The following is a 22,058-nucleotide window of genomic DNA, read 5'->3' on the forward strand; positions in this document are numbered from 1 at the left end:
ATTTTGAAGATGCTAAGAAGTACATAAGATGCAGCTTTCCCTTTTTATGGTCTATTAATGACTAAAACTGTTTTCTCCGCTTCCTGCTCCATTCTCCCACTGCTGCTGTCGTTCGTTCACCCCTGTATCCTCCCTCTTCCCTGGCTGTCGTTGGAGCTGTTCCAGGAGGCTGGATTTAAAAAGCATTTCAAAACCTGGTATGAAGGTAGCACTTTCCTAGGTCTGGAAGAAGTGGATTAGGGAGGAGAGAGAGGGACGAGGAAAAAGGAAAAAGGGGGGGGGGGGGGGGGGGGGACAAGAAGCTAGCCAAGTGCTCCTCGTCAGAGAGGTCTTCCTATGTTGCATGTAAGACCAGCTAATCGCTGCAGGAGCAACTCTCTACGCATAGCAGACCAGGCTGGCCAATGCATTGCCGATTAGTGTGTCTGAGTGTGTGCCTTAGCATGTTTACATGGGCTTTGATGAAAGCTTACAGGCAGAAAACATGGGCCGGCCACCGACCAGTGCTGGAGAAGACCGGCTCATTATAAAGATAACTAATAGATCAGGCATAAAGGATAACAGCTGATTCAGATCAGAGTCAAATGAATAAAGCCGAGTATCTCTGAAGATCTGGGGGCTATTGACAGGACCAATGGTATTACACTTCATACACAACACTAAACAGTTAGGTCGATGTGATTACGCACATGTGCGTGCGTGCGTGTGTGCATGTGTGTGTGTGTGTATCCTCTACCACTCTCTCAGCTTGGCAACAGCAGCTGGTTAAAAATGCATCAGGTCTACATCGCTCACTCTGACACTATCTGAAATGCATGTGAACAAAACCCCTCTCATCACAACTTCAACAGCAGCACTACAAAACTAGGGAAGAGAGCGAGAGAGATGTTCAGTGTGCATTTGTGTTTTTTCGCGCTTGTGTGAATGGCATGCGGAAGAGAGAGAGAGGGAGAGAGGGAGAGAGAGAGAGAGTGAGAGAAAGAGAGAGAGAGAACGGAACGAGACAAAAGTGGGCAATTACCACTTCAAAGAGGGGCCGCTCGGTTCCAGACACTGGTGGCTTTATTGAAACAACAGAACAACGCGAGCAGCCGCCCTGGTAATGGCACCAGAGCAACACTTTAAATCAAACACACATTGACTTCCAGGCCTAATCTCCACACATCGATCCTGGCAGGGCCACAGCCACGGCCCCCGTGTCACAACAACGCTACGAACCGCCGACAAAGCCTTCGTGCATTTTAATAAATCCGATAGAAAACACCCCCAAAAAACGGTAGTGTTATGGAAACAGGTTTTTAATGTTCTACTGCTTGTGTTGTGTTATTATTTATTCATTGTAGTGTTCTGCACCGTGTTTGCTGCGTGTGTGTATACGTGCGAGTGCGTGTGTGTGCGTGTGTGTGTGCTCAAGGCATTTGATGTATTATCTCGAGAGGCGTTCCCTGACATCTGTGTTGTTTCTGTCCACGCTGCAGCACTCAAACAGTGTTGCCTTTTCCAATATACTCATTTATTATTTAAAATATTAAAGCAGCATATTCAAATACTGAAGAGGTATTTAAAAAAAATAAAGTGAATGCCTGCCTGAGCAGGTGTGTATGTCCTTTGAAACACACACCGCTGTGTGTTTGTACAACTGATGCAACAAAACCACATAGCCCATCTGTGTGTGTGTTTGTCAGAGACAAAGAGAGAGAGAGAGAGAGAGAGAGAGAGAGAGTGAGTGAGAGAGAAAGATGTCCCCCCCTCTGAAAGAAGATGAGTTAGTCTGGGGGTTAAACCAGTCAGAAACATCAGTCAGATGATCTGTGATAGGAGAAGAGGAGAATAAGAGGCTGGCAGGAAGGGCAGACAGCTGGCTTAGGAAGCCTTTATGATGCAACAGCAACACTCTCTGGGCATGGCCTCAAATATATTGTATGTAGGCAGGAAGTGGAACTGGCGGGCCTCTATATGTGTGCGTGTGTTTGTGTGTGTTCATGTGTGTGTGTGTGTGTGTGTGTGTGTGTGGCAAAAAGGCCAGACGGAGTGAGAAGATACACTCTGCCTGCCTGTCTCTCTTTCTGAATGAATGAAGGAGAGTTTAAAATGTTAGTATCAAACACTGTTTGGTGTAGTGAGGTAAGAGTCTTTTTTCCAAGGTGTTTAGTATAGTGAGGTAGGAATCTCCCCTCTTGTCATATCTCTCAAAGCTACAATGGAACTCAATGGGCTCTTAGGTTCCAATGTTATTTTGAGTTGTATTTCCCTTCAATCTCAGTGCAACACCAAAAGTGCTCCCCAAAAGCTAGGTCCTCCCTGATGAACTAAAAACCAAATGTAGCAGGTAAAAACAAGTAAAAATTTCTACTATACAAATTCCAAGACAACACGCCAGCCTAAGCAGATAGTTATCTAGTGAGTCCTCTGACTGATGAGAGCGAGCGACTGTGGCCCATTTTCTGACGGCATGCTTTCTCCACTCCTGTCCAACTGGCCTAAGTTAAAATGTCTGAATTAAACCCTGAATGACAAGTGTTTAAGAGCTGCACACTATAGTGTCAGATGCTGTTCCACCCTCCGCTCTGATGAGGTGAAAGCAGAGGACTGGAGGGTTGTCTCTCCTCACTAGCTCTGAACCAGTGAACACCCTCGTCCAACCACCACTTTCCAACTCTTTCTTTTCCTCCTTCCTCTTGCTCGCTCTCTCTTTTTCTACTTCTACCCTTTCTCCTTGATCCACTCTCTCTCTATACTCTTTGTCAACCTCTCTCTTAGTCCCTCTGTCAGTCTTAGTCATTCATTGCAGGGGCCAAGTCTTTTCTACCCCAACTGTCACCGTGCCACAATCGGGGGCTTATGGTCAAAGTGACTCTGTCACCTGAATGTTCTAAGGCTACGACACTTCCTACAAGATCTCCCAACCTCGTCCTGAACTCTCTCCAGAACACAGTTACATTCACACAGTTGGTGGCTATATGCAGTCCCTCAGCTGTGAGACAGATTATGAACTGCACAACACTTTCATCTCTATTGGATTAAAGACGAGACTATTCTAAGCCTATTCATGAGGGCCACATGAAATGGTACGAATGCACAGCACAGATAAATACCTCTGATTGGTTTCAAGATGGGTAATTTGGTTCCCTTATCCAATGGATTGCCCCTGATTGGACTTACGTCAGGCGAAGTAAGAAATAGCGGCACTCCAATCTGCCCCCATCACCCTCTCTCAAAGACCTCCAATCAATCCATAATTAAATAATGTCAGGACAGGAAGGACTTAAATGCTCTCTCTCCCCGACTCACTCGCTCACCCACGCCACTAAGCGGCGGAGGTGGAGGTGGCGAGGACTTGATATAATTCTCTCACCTTCCCCCTTCTTCCGTTTTGATCGTCTAATGACATGCAATTTGACTCGGTCAGTGCAATCCCACGTCCGTTTCCACAGACAAGAGGTTCTCCTCCGGCGTGTAAACCACGGCTCCAGCCGCAGGGAAGCTGTTGGGAATCCGTCCACCCGCCCGCCCTCCCAAAGGACACCCTAATCCCTACGCGGCGCACTACTTCCCGACCAGGGGCCCCCGGGCCCCTGTCCCCCCCGCTGCAGTGCCCTCTACGGCAGGTGCACCTCTCGCCCGCAGTGCGTGTTCTGCTAGCCCGTGGCTATTGCGGGAATGTCATATTTTATTTAATTAGGGTCTATTAAACGTAATTAAATTGCGAAGGAACTTAAGATGGCTAAGTGGCAATATGAGGCAGTCGCTAAGCAAAGCTCCCATGCCCTGCTGACACGGTGGGGCAGGAGAAGTACTGAATTCTGTCCTGGAGTGGTTCCTTTTACAATGGCCGTCCTACGCACTCCTAGATAATGTTGACTTCCGCTCCCAGAGTCGGGCAGCAGGATGGATTACAATTGATGTAAAAGGGAACACAATACACGGTGTTGCGTGTTTGAGGAACGTTCCCACACAGTGTTATTCCCCTTATTTCTGTCTCTTTTTTTTTTGTTTTGTTTGCCCTTGATATAGATTTTGGAGATCAAAGCGTTTGCGTTTTGTTCCTTTAATCAACAGCCTGAGGAGATGTCGGGCTGTTGCTTTACCCTCCGTTACGGGACATTCTCCGGGTTCCATCTCCTACCCAGGTACACGGACTGAGAACCCAGGCTAGGCCTTCCCAACGCGGTGGCCCGGCGTGCCGCGAACACTCTCCAGGCGGCTGCAGTTTACCACGCGCGTACAAAGGAGAGGAGAAATGGATGGGTCACGTGACAGGAAGTGATCACCGAATCCCGGCCTCTCCCCTTCCCGTGCGAGGGCTTTCAGTCACAGCGCAGGTGTGGCGATGTGATGGGGTCTGACAGCCAGGTGAGACGGAGGACTGTACCGCCTGTTAAAACCACCTTCCCATGTCTGCTAGGGAGCCTCCTCTCCGCCGCTCAGACACACAGCGACTCATCAAACCGCCATTTGGACGGGACGACGTAACAAAGGAGAGACGCGTTCTGCTCACAATCAGCTGCTGCTATTGGTATGGAAAACGCCTCGTTCCCTCCCTCTCTCACTCTCTCTCTTCTCTCCCTCCTGTCTGTCTCCTCACTCCGTATATCCCGTTTCTCACTCACTTTTTCTCCACTGGAAGCGGCCAGATGGACGTATTATATTAAAGGAGAGGGGGGAAAAAACATTCATGAAAAATGATTGGTGCTCGAAGAGCAAACATACCACTTCTATTTTTAAAAAAGCAAGCCGGCTGAGTGTGTATGTTTCTTTTTCTCTCTCTCTCTCTCTCTCTCTTCCATTTCACGTTGAGAACAAATGGCAGTGGAAAGGTTTAGCATAAAAGAATACTTTACCCTGCTGGGAGGCAATTATGAATGGTGGTCGGCTGCAAGCTCGTGTTTAGCCCCACGCACAAGCTGACATTCAAGCTTCTTAATCACTTTCTGAGGACGTCTCCTCCTCTCCCTCTCGCCCTGTTTTCTATCCCTCACACCCCATGCTCCCTCTTTCCCTCCCTCGCTCTCCCTTTCTCTTCGCCCTCTCTCGCATTTTACTCCAAGAAAACCCTAATATAATTGACAAAGCCACATTTCACCTGTACTTATTTTTATCCTGTTGAAATTGGAGTAGATTTTCTAAAATATGCTAGAAATTAAACGCCCGCTAAAATACTTTTTTTTAAGTTAATATTTTTCAGTTTAGTCAAGCACACTTGAAAGAATTTTATGTGTAAATTTAAAAGACTCAGAGGGGAATTAAAAAGATCCAGTCCTATTGCTAGTTTGAATTTACTGTTGATGTGCTATACACGTCCAATTTAAACTCTAATATGTTTTTGCCTTTAATGTGAAAATAATTTCTATGTTCTGGTAATAAAAATAAATATTGTGCAATTAGATTTTTTACAAGCAGAATTTCCTTAAGTGTTGAGCTAATTTCACAAAAAAAATGCAGTAAGATAGTTATTTAGTACAGATGTACACCATATTAAAAACATTGTATACAAATGTGAATATTAAATCTGCTTAACTTGACCTCAAATTAACAATACCAATCAATTAGTGCATATGCCTGAGTACACTTCTCACTGCATGCTGTACATGTCAGCTGTGAGATGTCATTAAGAAGTGGCCTATTTGCAACCTATTATGTTTTTGTCCTTGGAGAATAAGAGCAGAAAATTTTATCGTGGGGTGGGGGGATAAAGCGTCAATTTAAGAAAAAAATGTAACCTCCCAAATTACCATATCAAATATCCAATTGCAATTTTGTGGCTTCTCATGTATTAAAGTGCACTGGGAGTTGCTGTGGAGTGTCAGAGGGGAAGGGCTGTTCTCAGAGGTGTAACATGCTGGTAAAATATTGATGAAGGTCTACTAAACACTAGTGTTTTACAGAAGCAGCCAGCCCACTGAACCACATACACTCAGGAGTCAGTAGCATATGAACACAATTGAAGACTAACCAGTGCAGAATTGAAAATATTGAATTCCCAACATCACACCCCTCAAATGTTTTATAGAAGCTCCAAATCCATTGATTCAAATGAACTACTGCATTGGAGAGCAACATTCAAAACTATATACATCTGTCCTATGTGTCTAATCACAACAAGTAGGAATCAGGAAACAGTGGGGATCGGTATGGTGGTTGATGGGAATTTTAGACACTTTCTGATTATTAGGGGACATTTAAATATGTTACGTATTGTGGCTGTGGGGGTGAGGAATAAATCCTCTGTTGCCGTGGGTTACCTTCAAAAACAACAATTGCAGAAAAGAAGGAATGGAGAGGTAGGACCGAAAGAAGAAACGAAGAAAAGAAGAAAAAATAGCTGTTGTGATGAAGACCGAGTGAGCTGGTGTCATAAACCGTTCCCGTATGTTGGTTTCCCCCGGTAACTTTGTCCATCCCAGAATATTATTTTATGAGAGCCATTTCCTCCGCATTCCCTGTGGGTTTCTTTGTGGAAGACTTGACTTGGTTGTTGTGAAAGATAACTATGAAGAAGAGTCTCTCTCTGTGCCTGTCCCTCGCCATGCCTCCAGCTGGTCTAAACTGCCTCTTTACCCCACTGAATAGGAAACTGGCTCTTTTAATCCTGATATGTTTTTTTCCCTATTTGAATCTTAATGAGCTTTTCACCTTTTAAGCAGATGGCTCAGGCTGGATTTCTCCATGAGAGTAGGGGCAAGTCTCTCTGTCACGTTTTGCACAATTTGTTTCAACTAGCCGAGTCCTTGAGGGGGTTTAGGTCTTTGAGTGGGTAATGTGCTGTTTCTCCCCTCTCCTCACTCTGCACGGCACCCGCCCTGCCCTAATGAAATCAGCTGAAGGAAAAAACTGCTCCTTTCTTTCTTCCTCTTTCATTTTATTCTTTCTCTGTCATGCCTTGTTGCTACAGAGGTAAAATGTTTGTGTGTGTTTGACCTACCGGCCAGGACGCTCTCCTGCTTGGGGCAAATTCCTTTGGTGGGCGTCACCATCAGCCTCTCGTCCTCCTCCTCGGGTGTCACCTGGATTCCGATTTCTACCGGTTCCACCACTTTCCTCAGCTCGCCGTGGCCGTGGCGACCCTGCTGCTGCTGGGGCGGGGAGGGGCTGCTTCGGTCAGCGGCCATCTTGTCGTAGCAACCGGGGCCTTGCAGAAGGGCCTGGCACTGCTTCTTCTTGTGCTCGATGAAGAGCAGGATGTCCCCCAGGGGGAAGTTCATCTGACACTGGCCACAGGTGAGAAGGTCGTGGTCCCCCAGTCCCATGGCCAGGCTGTCTGATAGACTGGGGTCCAGCAGGGCCGGGTGGGACAGCAGCGGGTGGGTGTGGGTGTGGGGGTGGGGGTCAGACACGGACAGTCCGCCGTCCACATGGTCAGCCTCTGCCGCTGCAGGAGAGAGGAGGGGGGGGGTGTTATAATAGTGCGATTTGTTCTGGGGAGGTGTCGGGGTTAAGGACTCTGTGTGCATTGCCGCAGAGTCAGTGCTTTTCTGCTCTCCCTGATTGCAACAACGACCACACACCTGGCAGAGTCCTCCCCGGGTGTTATACCACACATGCACACGCACACGCATACACAGAACAGCAGTGGCTGAACGTTTTGATAAATCTGTATGTGTAAAGCTGGAAGCAAGTAGAAGAGCAGAAAAGTCAGCACTATTTATTTCCAACGGTGAACTGTAGACGATGGAAGAGAGACAGACAGAGGGAGAGAGAGAGAGAGAGAGAGAGAGAGAGGGAGAGAAAGAGGGAGAGAGAGAGAGAGACAGACAGAGGGAGAGAGAGAGAGAGAGAGAGAGAGAGAGGGAGAGAAAGAGGGAGAGAGAGGAGAGAGGTATTTGCCATGATGACCACGAAAGCATGAAGCGCTGCAGATCTGTCGTCTGATTCTGTCACCTAGATAAACAGAGACTGAAAAAAACCACAGAACACCCCCCCCTTCCTCTCTCATTTGCCTCCATTTTGAAATCTCATCCTCCGCTTTCAACATGCAGCCACAATCGGCCCTTTGTAGTCTGAGGCGCTCGTGTTGCCACGCTCAGCGGAGGCGTCAGAGCCCTAACCGAAAGCCCACCGGGAACGTCCCGCACCGATCGACAGACAGACACCGCTGCTGTTCCGTTTGACAGCTTCCCCCCACCGCTCCCCACCCCGCTTGAAAACGTCGTGGTGAACCTGAAATGAGGAACACCTTTGCGAGCACCACTTCTCGGCACACCTCCTGGCCCTCTTTCTGTCAGCCACCTGACGCGTGTCCTCCTCTGCACCGCCGTTGGCCTGGGCTGAGAGCGGGCCGTCTCTGTGGTGCCGCGCAGCCTCACCGGTGTTCAGGGTCAAGAGAGCGGAGAGCATCTTTGTAGATACCCGTCGCTCCTTATGAACTGTGATTCTATTGACAGGGCAATCACAGCGACGATGTTATCCTCGCTCGCTCACACACACACACACACACACAGACACACACCAGGAGCGCAGGGGAAAATGGGAAGGAGACCGAGGGGGAGTGTTGGAGTGACAGAGAGTACTAGGTAGAGAAGGAGACGGTGGTGGGGGAGCCCCTGGAGCTGTGCTCGGGGAACCCTGTTTACATGTCCTCCAGGTCTCTCTCCCTCCTCTACTAATTTTAGATGATGGATCACCGGCAGGCTGGGCATCCTTCTGCCATTTCTCTGCTCTACAGATTATAAATGCAGACAGATTTCTAATGTCAAACTAAACACAGGCCTCTGGATACGCGTTCGCACCTTTAGCGTGTTTCTTCCGCTACCGGAAGAAACAGACAGAACAGACAGACTGAGCTGGAAGCAAATATTGTGTCTCTTTTTTTATTTGATTTGATTAAACATATACATCTATCCTGTAATGATATCAATATGCCCAGGGGTACCTGAAGTATGTGAATTGATTGTATTGTTTAACTGGGACATGAAGTAGCCATTGTCAGATCAGGGTAGGATGACCCTGTTATAGTGGAGATGTGGACAGAAGGCTAACATCATGTCTACATGCACGGCGCATCAATGTTCACATGCGACCGTTGTGTTGAATGATCATACTCAGGAGGATAACATCAGCTGTTTCGTGTGTGTGTGTGTGTGTGTGTGTCATGGCCTGATCCTAATGACCCCCCCCCCACACAAACACACACACACACTCACAAAGGGATGAAGTGCCCTGCAGGCATAGGCAGACCATCTGTGCATCAAATTAGGCTGCAGTGGTTCTCCTATGTAAATGAACAGGCCACAAAGATCAGCCAACACACACACACACACACACACACACAAACACTAGAAACAATCTAGCTATCAGGCACTGCTGACCCAGTTGACCATCTCGGGCCTTTGGTCCTTAACTCTCCATATGATGGCCTGTTTCTATTTAATGAAGTAAGATGTATTCAGAAGTCAAGCGATTCTAAATTCCTTTCTATTTAAACTCCTTTCTATTTTTTCCTTTCAATATATATGGAAAAACTTCACGTGGCATGAATCACTTTGTGGTGGTCACAGTGGAAGTGTGACGCAAATACTATAGATGCACTACGCACCAAGCTTCCACCTGCATTGCATTGTTTCCGGATGATAGTATACCGGTATGTGTGAAATCACAAGTGACAGCCCAACACTGATTTACAATGTCTGTGTTCCAAATGATATATTATTCCCTATATGCACTCCATTAGACAAAGGCCCAAAGTGCAATAGGGTGCTATTTAGGATGACATCAATAGCTAAGAGAGCAAATCCATCATGGAGCTTCTCCTTATCAGAACCTAACTTGATTGAGATAAAAATAGACAACAGGGAGTTTTACTATGATTTTATCAGTGTGTGGTTGCACAAACCCAGCCTTAAGCCAACTCCTTAGCAACTGAGAGAAAATCGTGCAACTTAAAAAAAAAAATACATTTGTATATGTTTAAAAAAATGGGTGAATGCAAGACTATTTGGGATGAAAACATAAATAGGGGGTGTACTGTTGATACCAATATCTGGGTGTCAATTAATAGTATTACGCTGTAGCGGTTTTGGCACCCTCTAAACCTATTCCATGTATTCATTGGCCAAAACAAATGAATGAGGGGGAAATAGCTGTAGAGCCCAGTTTGAGAACCATTGTTTCAGACAACAGAAGGACATCAGTGTTGCTAGAGTGAATTCTACATTAAGAAGTGCATTAAGACGCCCTACACTGTCAGATGGAGTGGGATTGAAACAGTGAACTGTGCTAATATTCTAGGACGAAACTCTAGGACAACACACACACTCACACACACTGCAACGCTTTCCAAAATAACCATGCTGTCACCTAGGTAACATTACGTCTCCTCATTCCCTCTGATCCCTCAACAAATACATCCTATAATTCCATCAGAGCCGCACAAATGTCAAATGTTATTCATCTTCATCCAGCACGCTCTGCGGAGACCTGAAGTCTGTGCCACAAATACCACCCTCTTCTTTTGTTAGTGCACTACTTTGGACCAGAGCCAATGGTTCGAGTAGTGCACTATACCGGGAATCGGGTGTCAGTTGGGACATACATTACAGACGATGGGGTAGGAAGGAGTGAGACAGAGGCAGAGAAGCTGACATATCCATTGTGGGTTTTGAAGACAACATAGACCATATAGTCACTTACATACAATAAAGCAATCTAAAGACTCCTCAGTTACATTGAAGTGAGCGGGACGAAATGACAGATTCTGACAGATTCTGACTGATTCTTTGCGGCTTCCACTCCCCGAGACACAGAATTAGAAGGTATTGATGATGTCACTAGGTTGCCGCCTAGGACGTGGCCTGGGTCTTGTTGCAAAGTGCAGACGTGAAAGGCAGGAAGGAAGAAGCCTCAGACTTCAGCTTAATTTACCTAATAAGGCGTGTTGAAGCTGAAGAAGCCTTGGTCAAACGTACAGCACTATTCAGTCAGCTCAACGTAGCGCAACACGTCTTCTTTAATTTCCGAGAAAACACCAGTTCAATTGTTTTTCTCAAAGGAGAGTGCAATCGTTGTTGACAGGTATTTGGCCAATCAGATTGTCCCAGCTGGCAAGCCCAGAAAAAAAGGGCCTACAGAGTTCTGTTTCTTGCAGTGTTTGGTTATATAAGATTGCCACGGGGAGTGTAGTGTTTCTCAGCTAACTTTCACCATGGTCATCATCAGGCAGAGGAGAGAGTAGGGATGGCGTGTTAATGTCATGAGGTGAAGCGTCCTCGCCGAAAACATTCGCTTTAATGAAGCGAGACGTTCACATTCTAAAACACTGAAAACATGAACGCGATATCATCTAAAATCTCAACCTTTCTCTTTTTTTCGCTCTTTTTGTTTCCTCCCCACTGTTTCAGACAGGTGGGGGGGGGGGGGGGCTAATTAGAAAATGCACGTCATTTTTTACTGATTTCATTTTGTTTTTTGTTTTTTTTACTGGCACCATAAATTTGCCCATTTAAATCATGAAAGCTCCTGTAATGCTGTCCAGATAGACAGACCTACCCTGCCAATTAAGATCATTCTTATTGGTGCTGCTACATATGGGCTTCATGAGGAGTGGGGAGGGGGTGGGGTCTGGGAGGGGCGGGGCCTGGGGGCGGGGTATGGGGGGCGGGGTCTCAGGCGCTGGGGTCTGGGGGGGCGTGGTCTGGGAGGGCGGGGTCTGGGGAGGCAGGGTCTGGGGGGCGGGGTCTGGGCTAGGAATGTAAGACAGAGAAAAGCTATAATCACAAAACAAAATTACATTTTGTTACCATTTCCCACCGCGCCCGTCTATGCCAAGCAGACAGCTCACAACAAGGCTGCATGTTTGTGACTGACAATGCAGACCACACACACACACACACACACTGCGCGCGCGCTGATACGCTTACACACACTCTTGCAGGGACACAAGGCATTCAGACATACACAGACATAGAGAACCCACACCTTCCTTGCTTACGAAACAGATAGCAACTGAAACTCACGAACCTCTCCGACCCCCGCGTACTGTACATTCAGAGACCTCACACAAGGTTCAGACAACTTGACAGCTATTGTACTCTCATATACACACACACACACACACTCACACACACACACATACACACAGAAATTTGGCCTAGATGCACATGCAAACATTAAAGCAAAGAGACACACTTATACCGAATTACAGGAGTTATATGGGCAGAGGGAGCGCACGAGAGAAGCGGCGTGACAGAAGGCGTCGCTCTCACAGCCGCTCATCCAGCGCACAACAAACAAACAGGCCCAGAGCACCGTGGCGAGACCCAGAAGAGACCCCCCCCATCTGGGCACACACCACGCTGGCCCAGGACCACAACCAGAAAAACTAGCATGATTGCACAGTTCACATCGGAGTGGACATCAGGGGGTTCATTAAACACAGTCAACATACAGTACGCTCCCTCTCTTCTTCTGAGGGATTTTCTCTCTCACTCATGCTATTGTCACCAGTCAGTGTGACTACTTCGGTGCTTCTCTAAGGGTCTTGCAGGGATGATGTGTGCTGAGTGATTATGCAGTAATTCAGCCACACAGAAGCTGGGAACATTCGTATGGGTTGGAACATGCACTGTATGTATGTCCAGTATGTATGTCCAGTATGTATGTCCAGTATGTATGTCCAGTATGTATGTCCAGTATGTATGTTCTGTATGTACTGTATGTATGTATGTCCAGTATGTACTGTATGTATGTATGTCCAGTATGTATGTTCTGTATGTATGTTCTGTATGTATGTCCAGTATGTATGTTCTGTATGTATGTTCTGTATGTATGTCCAGTATGTATGTTCTGTATGTATGTCCAGTATGTATGTTCTGTATGTATGTCCAGTATGTACTGTATGTATGTATGTCCGGTGTGTACTGTATGTATGTCCAGTATGTATATCCAGTATGTATGTACTATATGTATGTCCAGTATGTACTGTATGTATGTCCAGTATGTATGTGCTGTATGTATGTCCAGTATGTATGTGCTGTATGTATGTCCAGTATGTACTGTATGTATATCCAGTATGTATGTCTTGTATGTATGTACTGTACATATGTATTGTATGTATGTCCTGAATATATGCCCAGTATGTCTGACATACAGACAGACAGCAGACATGAGTTTGTCTCTTCCTGGCAGGTAAACTGAGATGAACACATAGCATTGTCCATAGGGAGATACTGTAAGCAGGGTTAACCCTCACTGCAATCTCACCAGGGAAACACTACTTCACCAAGAGAGAAACACAGAAACAGACAGAGAGGGAAAGAGAGAAAGAGAGAAAGGAAGGTGGCCTGTACTCTATCTGGTATTCACTTGTAATAAAGGGCTAAATAGGACAATGATGTTTAAGAAATAACGCAAAAGAACATGTGGTATGTGGCCTAAGCTAAGAGCAGTTCTTAGACACCACATTGTGGAGTGCTTGGACACTATTGGCAACATACCACAAACTCCTGAGATGCTTAATTGCTAATATAAGCTGCACGCATATATGAATGGCATTGACATGGTGAAATGGATTGAAGAGAGACACTGGAACACAATACTGTGTCCCGACTGCAGGAGACAGCACACACACACACACACAAAGCCAGAGACAGGTACTTCACACACTCATCTGTATGTTGTCCAGTGGATCCAATCCAGCTGTAGAGGTAGCGGCAATTCACACACTTCTAGCCTGGTAAATCAGCCTATAAAAGCCTGCAAGGCCATCTTGGTCACGGACACGGCTGATACCTAACCAGAACCCTACAGCCTGAACCCAGCGCCACAGTCTTCTGGGACAAGGCCCAAATAAAACCCCTATTGGCTTATTTAGTGCACTGGCTTTTTGGTCAAAAGTAGCAAACTCAACAGGGAATAGTGTTCTATCTGGGCCACAGCCTCTGTCTTCTAACCTCTCATTGATAGACAAGCATGGCCGTCTCATGGAACATCAAAAGCACAGAGCGCAAAAGAGTCAGAGAGGGGTGAGGGATACGGAGAGAAAGGGAGGCGGGGAGAGAAAGAGAGAGAGGCCGAGCGAAAGAGAGAGAGATGAGGCCTTACACCAGAGGAGAAAACAAAGGCACAGGACATGCAGGAGAGGAGGAAAAAAGAGAGAATATGCAAGCGTATTAATCAAAGCGACCAGGCAGACATTTTGTTAAATTGCTCTGGGGAGAATGCCTTGTCTGAGAGAGGAGAGGATTTATTTACACTGCATAAATAACATGCTTCTTGTTAGAGGTACATACCACTTCCACAGTACCAAACTATCTGCTAACATTCTAAATATCATCATCCGTTTACATTACATATGGATCTGGGTTGATTCTAAATGATTATGGCAACAAGGTGACATCGACTCAATGTCATATTCTTTAGAAAATCTAAATTGCTGACTAAAATACTAACAATTCCCCGTTTTAAAAATAAAATGTGTATGACAAGTATGTCTCCTAAATCTTCCATTTAAATGGATCTGACATGCGGTAAAAGATCTATCTAATTTCTTGCTAAGTACCTTATAAAATGGAGATTATTCAAAATGTTTGAAAGAGAGTAGAGCTAAAGGGAGCGAGGGAGAGAGAGGGGAAGGCTTTGCGGATGTTGTAAAGACAGATGCCAGAGAGAGGTGTCGACAGTCTACCCAGAGTGTGATGATGTCCGTATCGTCAGGAACATCCACACGGAGTCGTCCAAAAGACTCTATCTACTACCTAACCCCACCCCCCACCAACAACAACAACACACACACACGCACACACATTTAAGACGGCTTCTCTCTCACTCAAACTTCAAGTGCTGCATGCCACCGGCACACACAGCCTAAGAGCTCCCCCTAGCAGGTGAAATGAAGCAGATCTGGAGAGGGAGAAATGGAGAGAAAAAGACAGGGGGGGGACAAAGTGAGGTTTAGAGGGACAGAGAGAGGGAGACTTCAGTGGAGAGAGAAGTATATAAACAGCTGACATCAAGTGGAAGACGGTGTTGAGAGACCCAGTAGCGACAGACCTTTGACCGTACCTAAAGCAAGCAGACCAGGTCTCTGGCATGCAGGTTATGTAGACGTACGGGCGGGGTGGTGGTTTCAGGGATAGTTTGGGTTCTTCGGGTTGGTATTAGCAGTAGGGAACACAGCGCAGTGCAGAAGCCTTTCAGCTGTGCAGTTGGAGGTACAGTACGACAGGCGAAACAACAGCCATCTCATCAAGAATAATTACTTTAGACGTGCTGCTTTCTGAAACCATTGTCTTTCACTGAATACTGAATTATTCACTACTCTCAAGATGCTTTTTGTGTTTCTCTCTCACACAAACACACACGCAAACTCTCTCTCTCCTTCCTCTTTCTCTCTCTCTCTCTCTCTCACACACACACACAAACAAAACAACATCAGTGACATCACACTTGAGGTAAATAACATTCCTTAATCAACAACAATATTAGGGACTCCGGTCTGACTCGTTCAACCAAGCTCTGGGGATTTTAAGTGCCATTTCAAGTTACCTAAAACTAAATTATAATATTCAGGCCATTGATGAAATTCAGAAATTAGAGCCATGTAGGAATTTAAAAAGTTTGGGTCTGAAAATAGGTTTTCAGGCTTTAGACTGATTGAAGGAAAATGCCCACAGCATTCATAGAAACACATCCGGTTTTTATTTTATGTGATAATGTGTTTCCTTTTATTCAGCTCCATACAGATGTTCCTTTTCTCAGAGACACAGTAAGACGAGCAGCGACACCTCCATCACACCTTAGAATGAATACTGTCCATTCCTCTGCCTGTCAGTCTGTCAATCGGTCAGTCTGTCTGTCTGTCTGGACTCTCTACTAAACAAAGGCCAGTACAGAGGTGTTCTCCTCTAGTTCCCCTCATTCTCAAGTAGTGTCAGCTGCAATTACATGATTTTTCACACACCGTGCATGTGTGTGTGCGTGTGTGTGAATGTGTGTGTGTTTGTGTGTCAGACGCTACAATAGGACATCACCTAGAAATCCCAATCACTAAATACTTTTAATGGTTGCCAAATATTTTATGACAAAATGATATACCTTAAATTTTAATGGTTTAGGTTTAAACACAGTAAAACGACTGGGAATAGCTTGTTGAAATAGTGTAATTATTTTGCGTAAATTGAATTAAATAATTTTAAAAAGATACCATTTTTTTATTATATTATTTCTTGAAGAAAATAATTTATCAATTAAATGACACATAAATATGTTTTTGACTCCACATCAACATAGAGTAAGAAAATCTCTCAGCGATAATTGACCTCCGAAACTAACACACCTTAAGTTAGTGTTTTAATATCCCTGTCTGAAAACAAGCTTAAATTCAAATGTTCCTAACTTAACTCACTCAAACAAATATATCCATGTAGTGCTTGGAAGTGTTTCAATGTGTCCCACAAACAGAGCAGCAGTCTGTCGTTAAGCTTACAGAGAATGCGTGCTATAATGTGGCACACACAACCCCAGGCCTGCAGCCCAGCCAGTGAAACTATTGAAGTGCAACGCTGCAAAGTTTGCACTTTTCCCTGCCTTCTTTTGTGACAAAGAACCCATCTGAATGATCTAGTGCAACTGAACCTGTAGAAGCCGACTGTCTCTAAGGCAGGGCTAATCCAGAGGAAGACCTACACTTAACTCCAACTGAACAATATGGACTACGTGTAGATTAGCAGACAGACAGACAGACACACACACCCACACACACACACACATACACACACATTTTTACTGCTTTCTCGAGACCTACCCTTGAGTCAAAAATGAAGGGCGGTAAGAAAAGGAGTAGCTGACACATTATTTCACCGTCATACATCACAATCATTAGAAATGTATTCATGCAGGTAAACAAAGCACCAGAATCTAGTGGTAAATATGTTTAATGGATAAATCTCCTTTTTGCAGCATGAAATGTGGGTTACTTACAATTTATATTGTCTTATAGTGCGTAAAAATATATATGTAAATTGTGGCGATCATCATATGTGCATGTTCATTTGCATAAACTGTACATGCTTGTATTGTATGTGTGTGTGTGTGTGTGCGTCCGCGCATGCACTTGCATTCAACCATAAATCCAAAATAAATGTTACGTCTCTGATCCATACATTATTAAATGTATCCTTCCATAGCCATGCCTTCTGTAACATACAATCATCATTTAGATGTGAAAATCCCCACCAGACAGGTTTCACCTGTTAGATATTCAGACTGGTCGGGTGATGGTGGTCTTGGGGTGTAGCGTACAATTCTACTGTACCTTTCACAACTCACACCAACACTCATGCTGTATCTGTAATATGAAAATGTGTTTTGCACATTCACAAAAAAACATACACACACACAGACACACACACACACAAACAGACAAACGTGGATTCAGAGCAGCTACTGTTAAAATGCAGGGTCATTAGGCTGTGTGTTTGTGTGCATGTGAGTGTGTGTGTGTGTGTTCGATAACAGAGAGGCAGGATCCACTAAGAAGCCGTTTGCATGTTCATATAAACTAAATGGTTCTCTTAAAGGTAGATTGACACTCAGATTGCCATTCAGACACCAGTTTCCTTCCAAAATGTGTGTGCTTGTCATTTTTCTTAAATCCCCTCAGTTATAGTCTACATTAGATCTGAAGTGGAGACAACACTAAAACAGCCCTAACTCCAACCCTACTCCTCTCACACACACACACACACACACACACGTACAGACACATAGACAAACTCGTCCTTGCAATTAGATCTAGGTCTGATAACTTGGAAAATGTCCAGAACGTCCACCATATGAGGAATGCCAATATAAGTGTGTATCACATAGGGCAATTTGAAACGTTTAACAGCCTAGTGGCCTGCAGAGTTTGGTCAGGGTGAGATGGCCGGGCTTGCCCCTCTGCAGGCTAAACAAAACATTGCTGTTATTTGAATCAACGTGTGTGCCAACGACAACACTGGTGGATGAAGACAGGATGGGATGACTAGCAGAAGGAAAAATCTCTGCGTGTGATAAATGATGGTAGGATGACTGGAGCTGCAGCCATCACAGACAGAACTGAGTCCAGAGGACCGACTCAAGAGCCACACTGGTATAGACACACACACACAGAGCAAAACACACACAAAGATAGAGAGAAGAGAGAGACACGCAAACACACCATGCATCACACACACAAATAGACATACACACAAAGATCAAGACAAACACAGACAAAGATTGGCATGCCTGTGCATACACACGCACACACTAAAATGATTAGGCCATAAAAGTAAGAGTGGTGTGTGGGAGAGAATGTGCAGAGTACACAGTCCTAACCCCAAACAACACAAAACATATTGGACTCAGATGACATCACTCTGGAAGGCCTCTGTTCTAAGTTAGCTGGCTGGATTAAACAAGACTTCAGAACACCATAGAAGAAGAAAATGTAGATTATTTAATTGTTTTGAACGTGGTCTCTCATATGCCGACTTTTTAAAATGTGACCAGGCTATCTTTGTTTCACAATACTTCTTGTGCTTTGTAGTTTTCTGGGTATCTGACTCTAGTTCACGTTTAGAAATGGTTGTGAATAACACTAGGCGATTAGACTACCATAAGTTAATTACGTAATAAATAATCAATTATTAGGTGCCCCATACACGCGAAAATAGACAAATAGTAGGATAATTATTTTCTCATAAAATGTCCGCATTTCCTGCTAAATCATTTCTCGGTTCTAGTCTACCTTGACACGACTCTATGCAGGCTGCGTTCCTAAAACACTGTCGCCCCTTCTCCTAACTGCGATGTTTCTGCCAGCCAATACACTTGTACTGTAGTGCTGGTCGTCTATAGTATCCTAGGCTAAACGTATCTACAGCTGTACAAGTCAAAAACTAGAACATTTGCAATACATTGGTAGAAGACATTAAATAGACTACAAAGACGTGTGGCCACACACTTTTTACAAACAGAAATGTTTTGGGGAACTCGTGCTGAATTCAACATCTTGAATTTAGAGTAGCCTAGGCAAGCACAAAAAGCAACGGAGATGTCCACCAATCATAAGACAAAAACGACAGCATGAAAAGCAGACCCTAGAAAACGAAACCTTCAGATAAACATACATATATAGCCTGCCAAAACAGAAAGTAGGCTACATACTTTCAATTATCTCATCCTATCTTGAGAAGTGTTTAAAAAATTATAAATGACTGGAGGTTACATACATCATGTCAATGTTTTATTAAATGAAATAAACTCTCAACATTGCTTTGTAATAATGCAATTCAGATTAAAAGGCGTGAAAACAGAGACAACGAGTACGGTGGCATCCGTTGGCTTACGTAGATGGCACGAGGATGTCTAACTGGTGCCCCAGCAACCGGAGAAGAAAACTATACAATATTTATATATTTAAATCATATTTTGGAATTAAACATGTGCGCCTATTCAGTTTGTTGCATGAAAAAATAAGTCATAACAGTTTTGGATGTTCGGTAAAAGTTTGGGTGGTTTTGTAAAATGTTATGTTTTTCATTTATTAGTAGACTAAATTAAACGCATTTCTCTGTTTTGGTAGGTAACACGATTTTCGGCTTCAATCATGTGTCGTTTCATTTTAAAATGGTGTGTCAATGCATAACCAATCATTTCTAATTATTATTATTTTCACTTTCTTAGAAATGCAAGTCTTATAGCAGCAAGTGTATGACTGGGCTACTGGAACATGAAAGCGTGTTGAAACTGAATAATGTTACTATACAATGATACTTAGTGAATTCCTCAGTTTATGCACTAATCGATATTTATAATCTTTTTAAGTACAGAGTAAGATAGCAATTGTCCCAAAGATGTCAGAGGTCCATCCCCAGACGCAAGGTTGTACTTGGCATTCTACTTGGCTGTGCAGCCAGATACAGTACCTGACGGCCTATAACTTGCACCAACAATATAGCACGTACACTAAATTTACACAGTTCAAATATCTGTTCTGAAAAGAATACTTGTAATGATGACATTTCAGTGAAATAACATGTATTTAATACACTTTTTAAAATGGGAATGCTGTTTTAATTCAAGCAGCTTTAGCCTGTTCAAACTATTATGTCATGCATAAAGTCCAGGCAATTTAATTTAAATGTGATAGGCCTACATAAAAGACGTGTTAGCAATATAACATGCTTACTTTTAAGTATTAATTTTTTACATTGAATTTAATTTATTCGATTAATTACAGTTTAAAATGTAATTCTTTGCTAACTACTAAAACGTATCACATTTGATATAGTTTTCCAAACGCTAATTAACGCAGTTGAAGAGTTGACTAGGTACTCTCACTGAAGTTGTTTAAATTAGCCAACTGTGAATAAAGACAAAATGACAAGAACTTCCGCTGAATGTAAAAATGAAAAAAAAATAGTGTGGAATTGTCAGTAGACTAATATTGAAAACAGGTAGGCTACTTACGTGCTATTAATTCTCTTTGTGACACGTGCTGTGGGTTCCCCTGCTTGCGACGGGACATTGCCCTGGCATTTACACTGGCATTGCCCGGAGACCAGCACTCTGAAGGATGGGCTCGCTTCCCTCCTATTGCCTCTTCCTGCTCCGGACTCAACTTTTCCCGAGACCTCCACAAGACGGAGGCTCCTGCGCTCGGACCGCCGGCCGGGGTGGGTGGTTGATCGGGCGTCGTGCTGTAGGCTAGTGTTCCCCTCGTTTGGAGATGCGAAAATGTATTTTGCGTTTCGCCTCGTCGGTCCGCTATGCCCTTCTCTTTGCGTGGAACAGCCCGGGCTATAGCCTACCTTCAATTCACCTTCTCACTGTAGGTTACTCAAACCATTTGGCAAGAAGTGAGAGAAGTGCGATCTGTCCGAGTATAAAAAAAAGACAGAGATAAGCAGTGGGGAAAATATCCTTGGATGTTTGACGGTTGTTGTGAGTGACAGTTAGGATCAAACCCTAGCGACTGTCCCTCTACCTAGCGAAAGAAGAATCAGAACGCGATGGTCAGTGCGCGCGCTGACAGCTCGGGTACGCTCGGTATCACTGTGTCCAGTAAATGGCTCAGCCTTAACTGCGATTTATTTCGTTTCTTCTTTTGGAAAAAAAGAAATGAAAAAATTGCTATGACATACAGTTGCAGTAATTGTTGATTCAATTTTACAAAATTATGAATCCATTTTTTCTTCTCTGGAACTTGGGTATCGCCAAGTGATGGGCACTTCTGTTGGTGCAGCCTTGAGCATGCAATGCCAGGCAGGTACTTTTCAGTGTCCTCAACTCCAAGTGTTCTGTCCCTTTGTATGGCTCTGTGGAGACCGGGTATACAGGCTGCCACCTCCTTTCTCAATAAACCAAGACCTACACGCTTTTTTTCTCCCCTTTCTCAGTGTAAGTGTGAAGATGGCGGAGTGAGTCCTGCTTCCCCCGAGCTCTCTGTCTCTCTGTGGCTAGTGCTGCCTCCGTACAATGGGATAAAATTCAAGTTCAAGTGCGGACGTGACGTTAAGTCTACAGTGAGAAAGAAAAATTGGAGACTGCAAGAGCACTGGGGGCGACTAGTGGTGGCTTTTCACAACTATCGGATCACCAACAGCAAGCAATGGACAGCGCGCCGTCACCGTCTCAGAGAGAGCAGCAGTGGACGGTGCGGTTCGCTCTCAATGCCTCAAACAGACACGCGGAAGAGAAACTCGCACTGTTCAGAAAAAGTCACGTATTATTTGATTTATTGGAAATAGTATTCAACAAAAAAATATCTATTGACCCAATGACTCATGACCTAATTGCCTGAGACATTTACATCGTGGATTTTGTTTTTGCTCAGACCTGCTGGACAGTAAAAATGACCATTTGAAATGCGTCTATTTTCACCAGTCAAATAACAATTATTGTATATAATTTTGGATGTAGTTTTGTTAACATATAAGGGCAATTATTTTGTAAGTGGATGGCCCTTGTTAACATGTGGTCACAAAGGTATTTATTTTATGTGCGTAATTCTGTCTGAGCTTTTCACGTCTTATTCCAGTATGACATATTAAGGGGTGGAGGCACTTGTCAGACGAACTGATATTCATTTAAAGTTCTTA

The 22,058-nt window shown here is 44.3% G+C and overlaps 1 protein-coding gene across 3 annotated transcripts in view; it reads right to left on the minus strand.

The window, feature by feature from the left end:
- The window catches only part of bcl11ba (BAF chromatin remodeling complex subunit BCL11B a), a 53,292-nt gene extending 31,819 nt beyond the window's left edge, over positions 1-21,473 (minus strand). The window contains exons 1-2 of one of the 3 annotated variants that reach the window (XM_010894836.5): positions 20,428-21,472; positions 6,923-7,369 (exon numbers count right to left, since the gene is read on the minus strand). In XM_010894836.5, coding sequence (XP_010893138.1) covers positions 6,923-7,369; positions 20,428-20,485 — 505 coding nt within the window. In that variant the 5' untranslated portion in view covers positions 20,486-21,472. Of the gene's footprint in view, positions 1-6,922; positions 7,370-20,427 lie in introns of all 3 variants that reach the window. The other 2 variants (XM_010894837.5, XM_020054414.2) reach the window with 2 other exon arrangements.
- Positions 21,474-22,058: the final 585 nt, after the last annotated feature.

The sequence above is a fragment of the Esox lucius genome, chromosome 15, assembly GCF_011004845.1.
Source record: "Esox lucius isolate fEsoLuc1 chromosome 15, fEsoLuc1.pri, whole genome shotgun sequence".
In the NCBI taxonomy this organism is placed as follows: domain Eukaryota; kingdom Metazoa; phylum Chordata; class Actinopteri; order Esociformes; family Esocidae; genus Esox; species Esox lucius.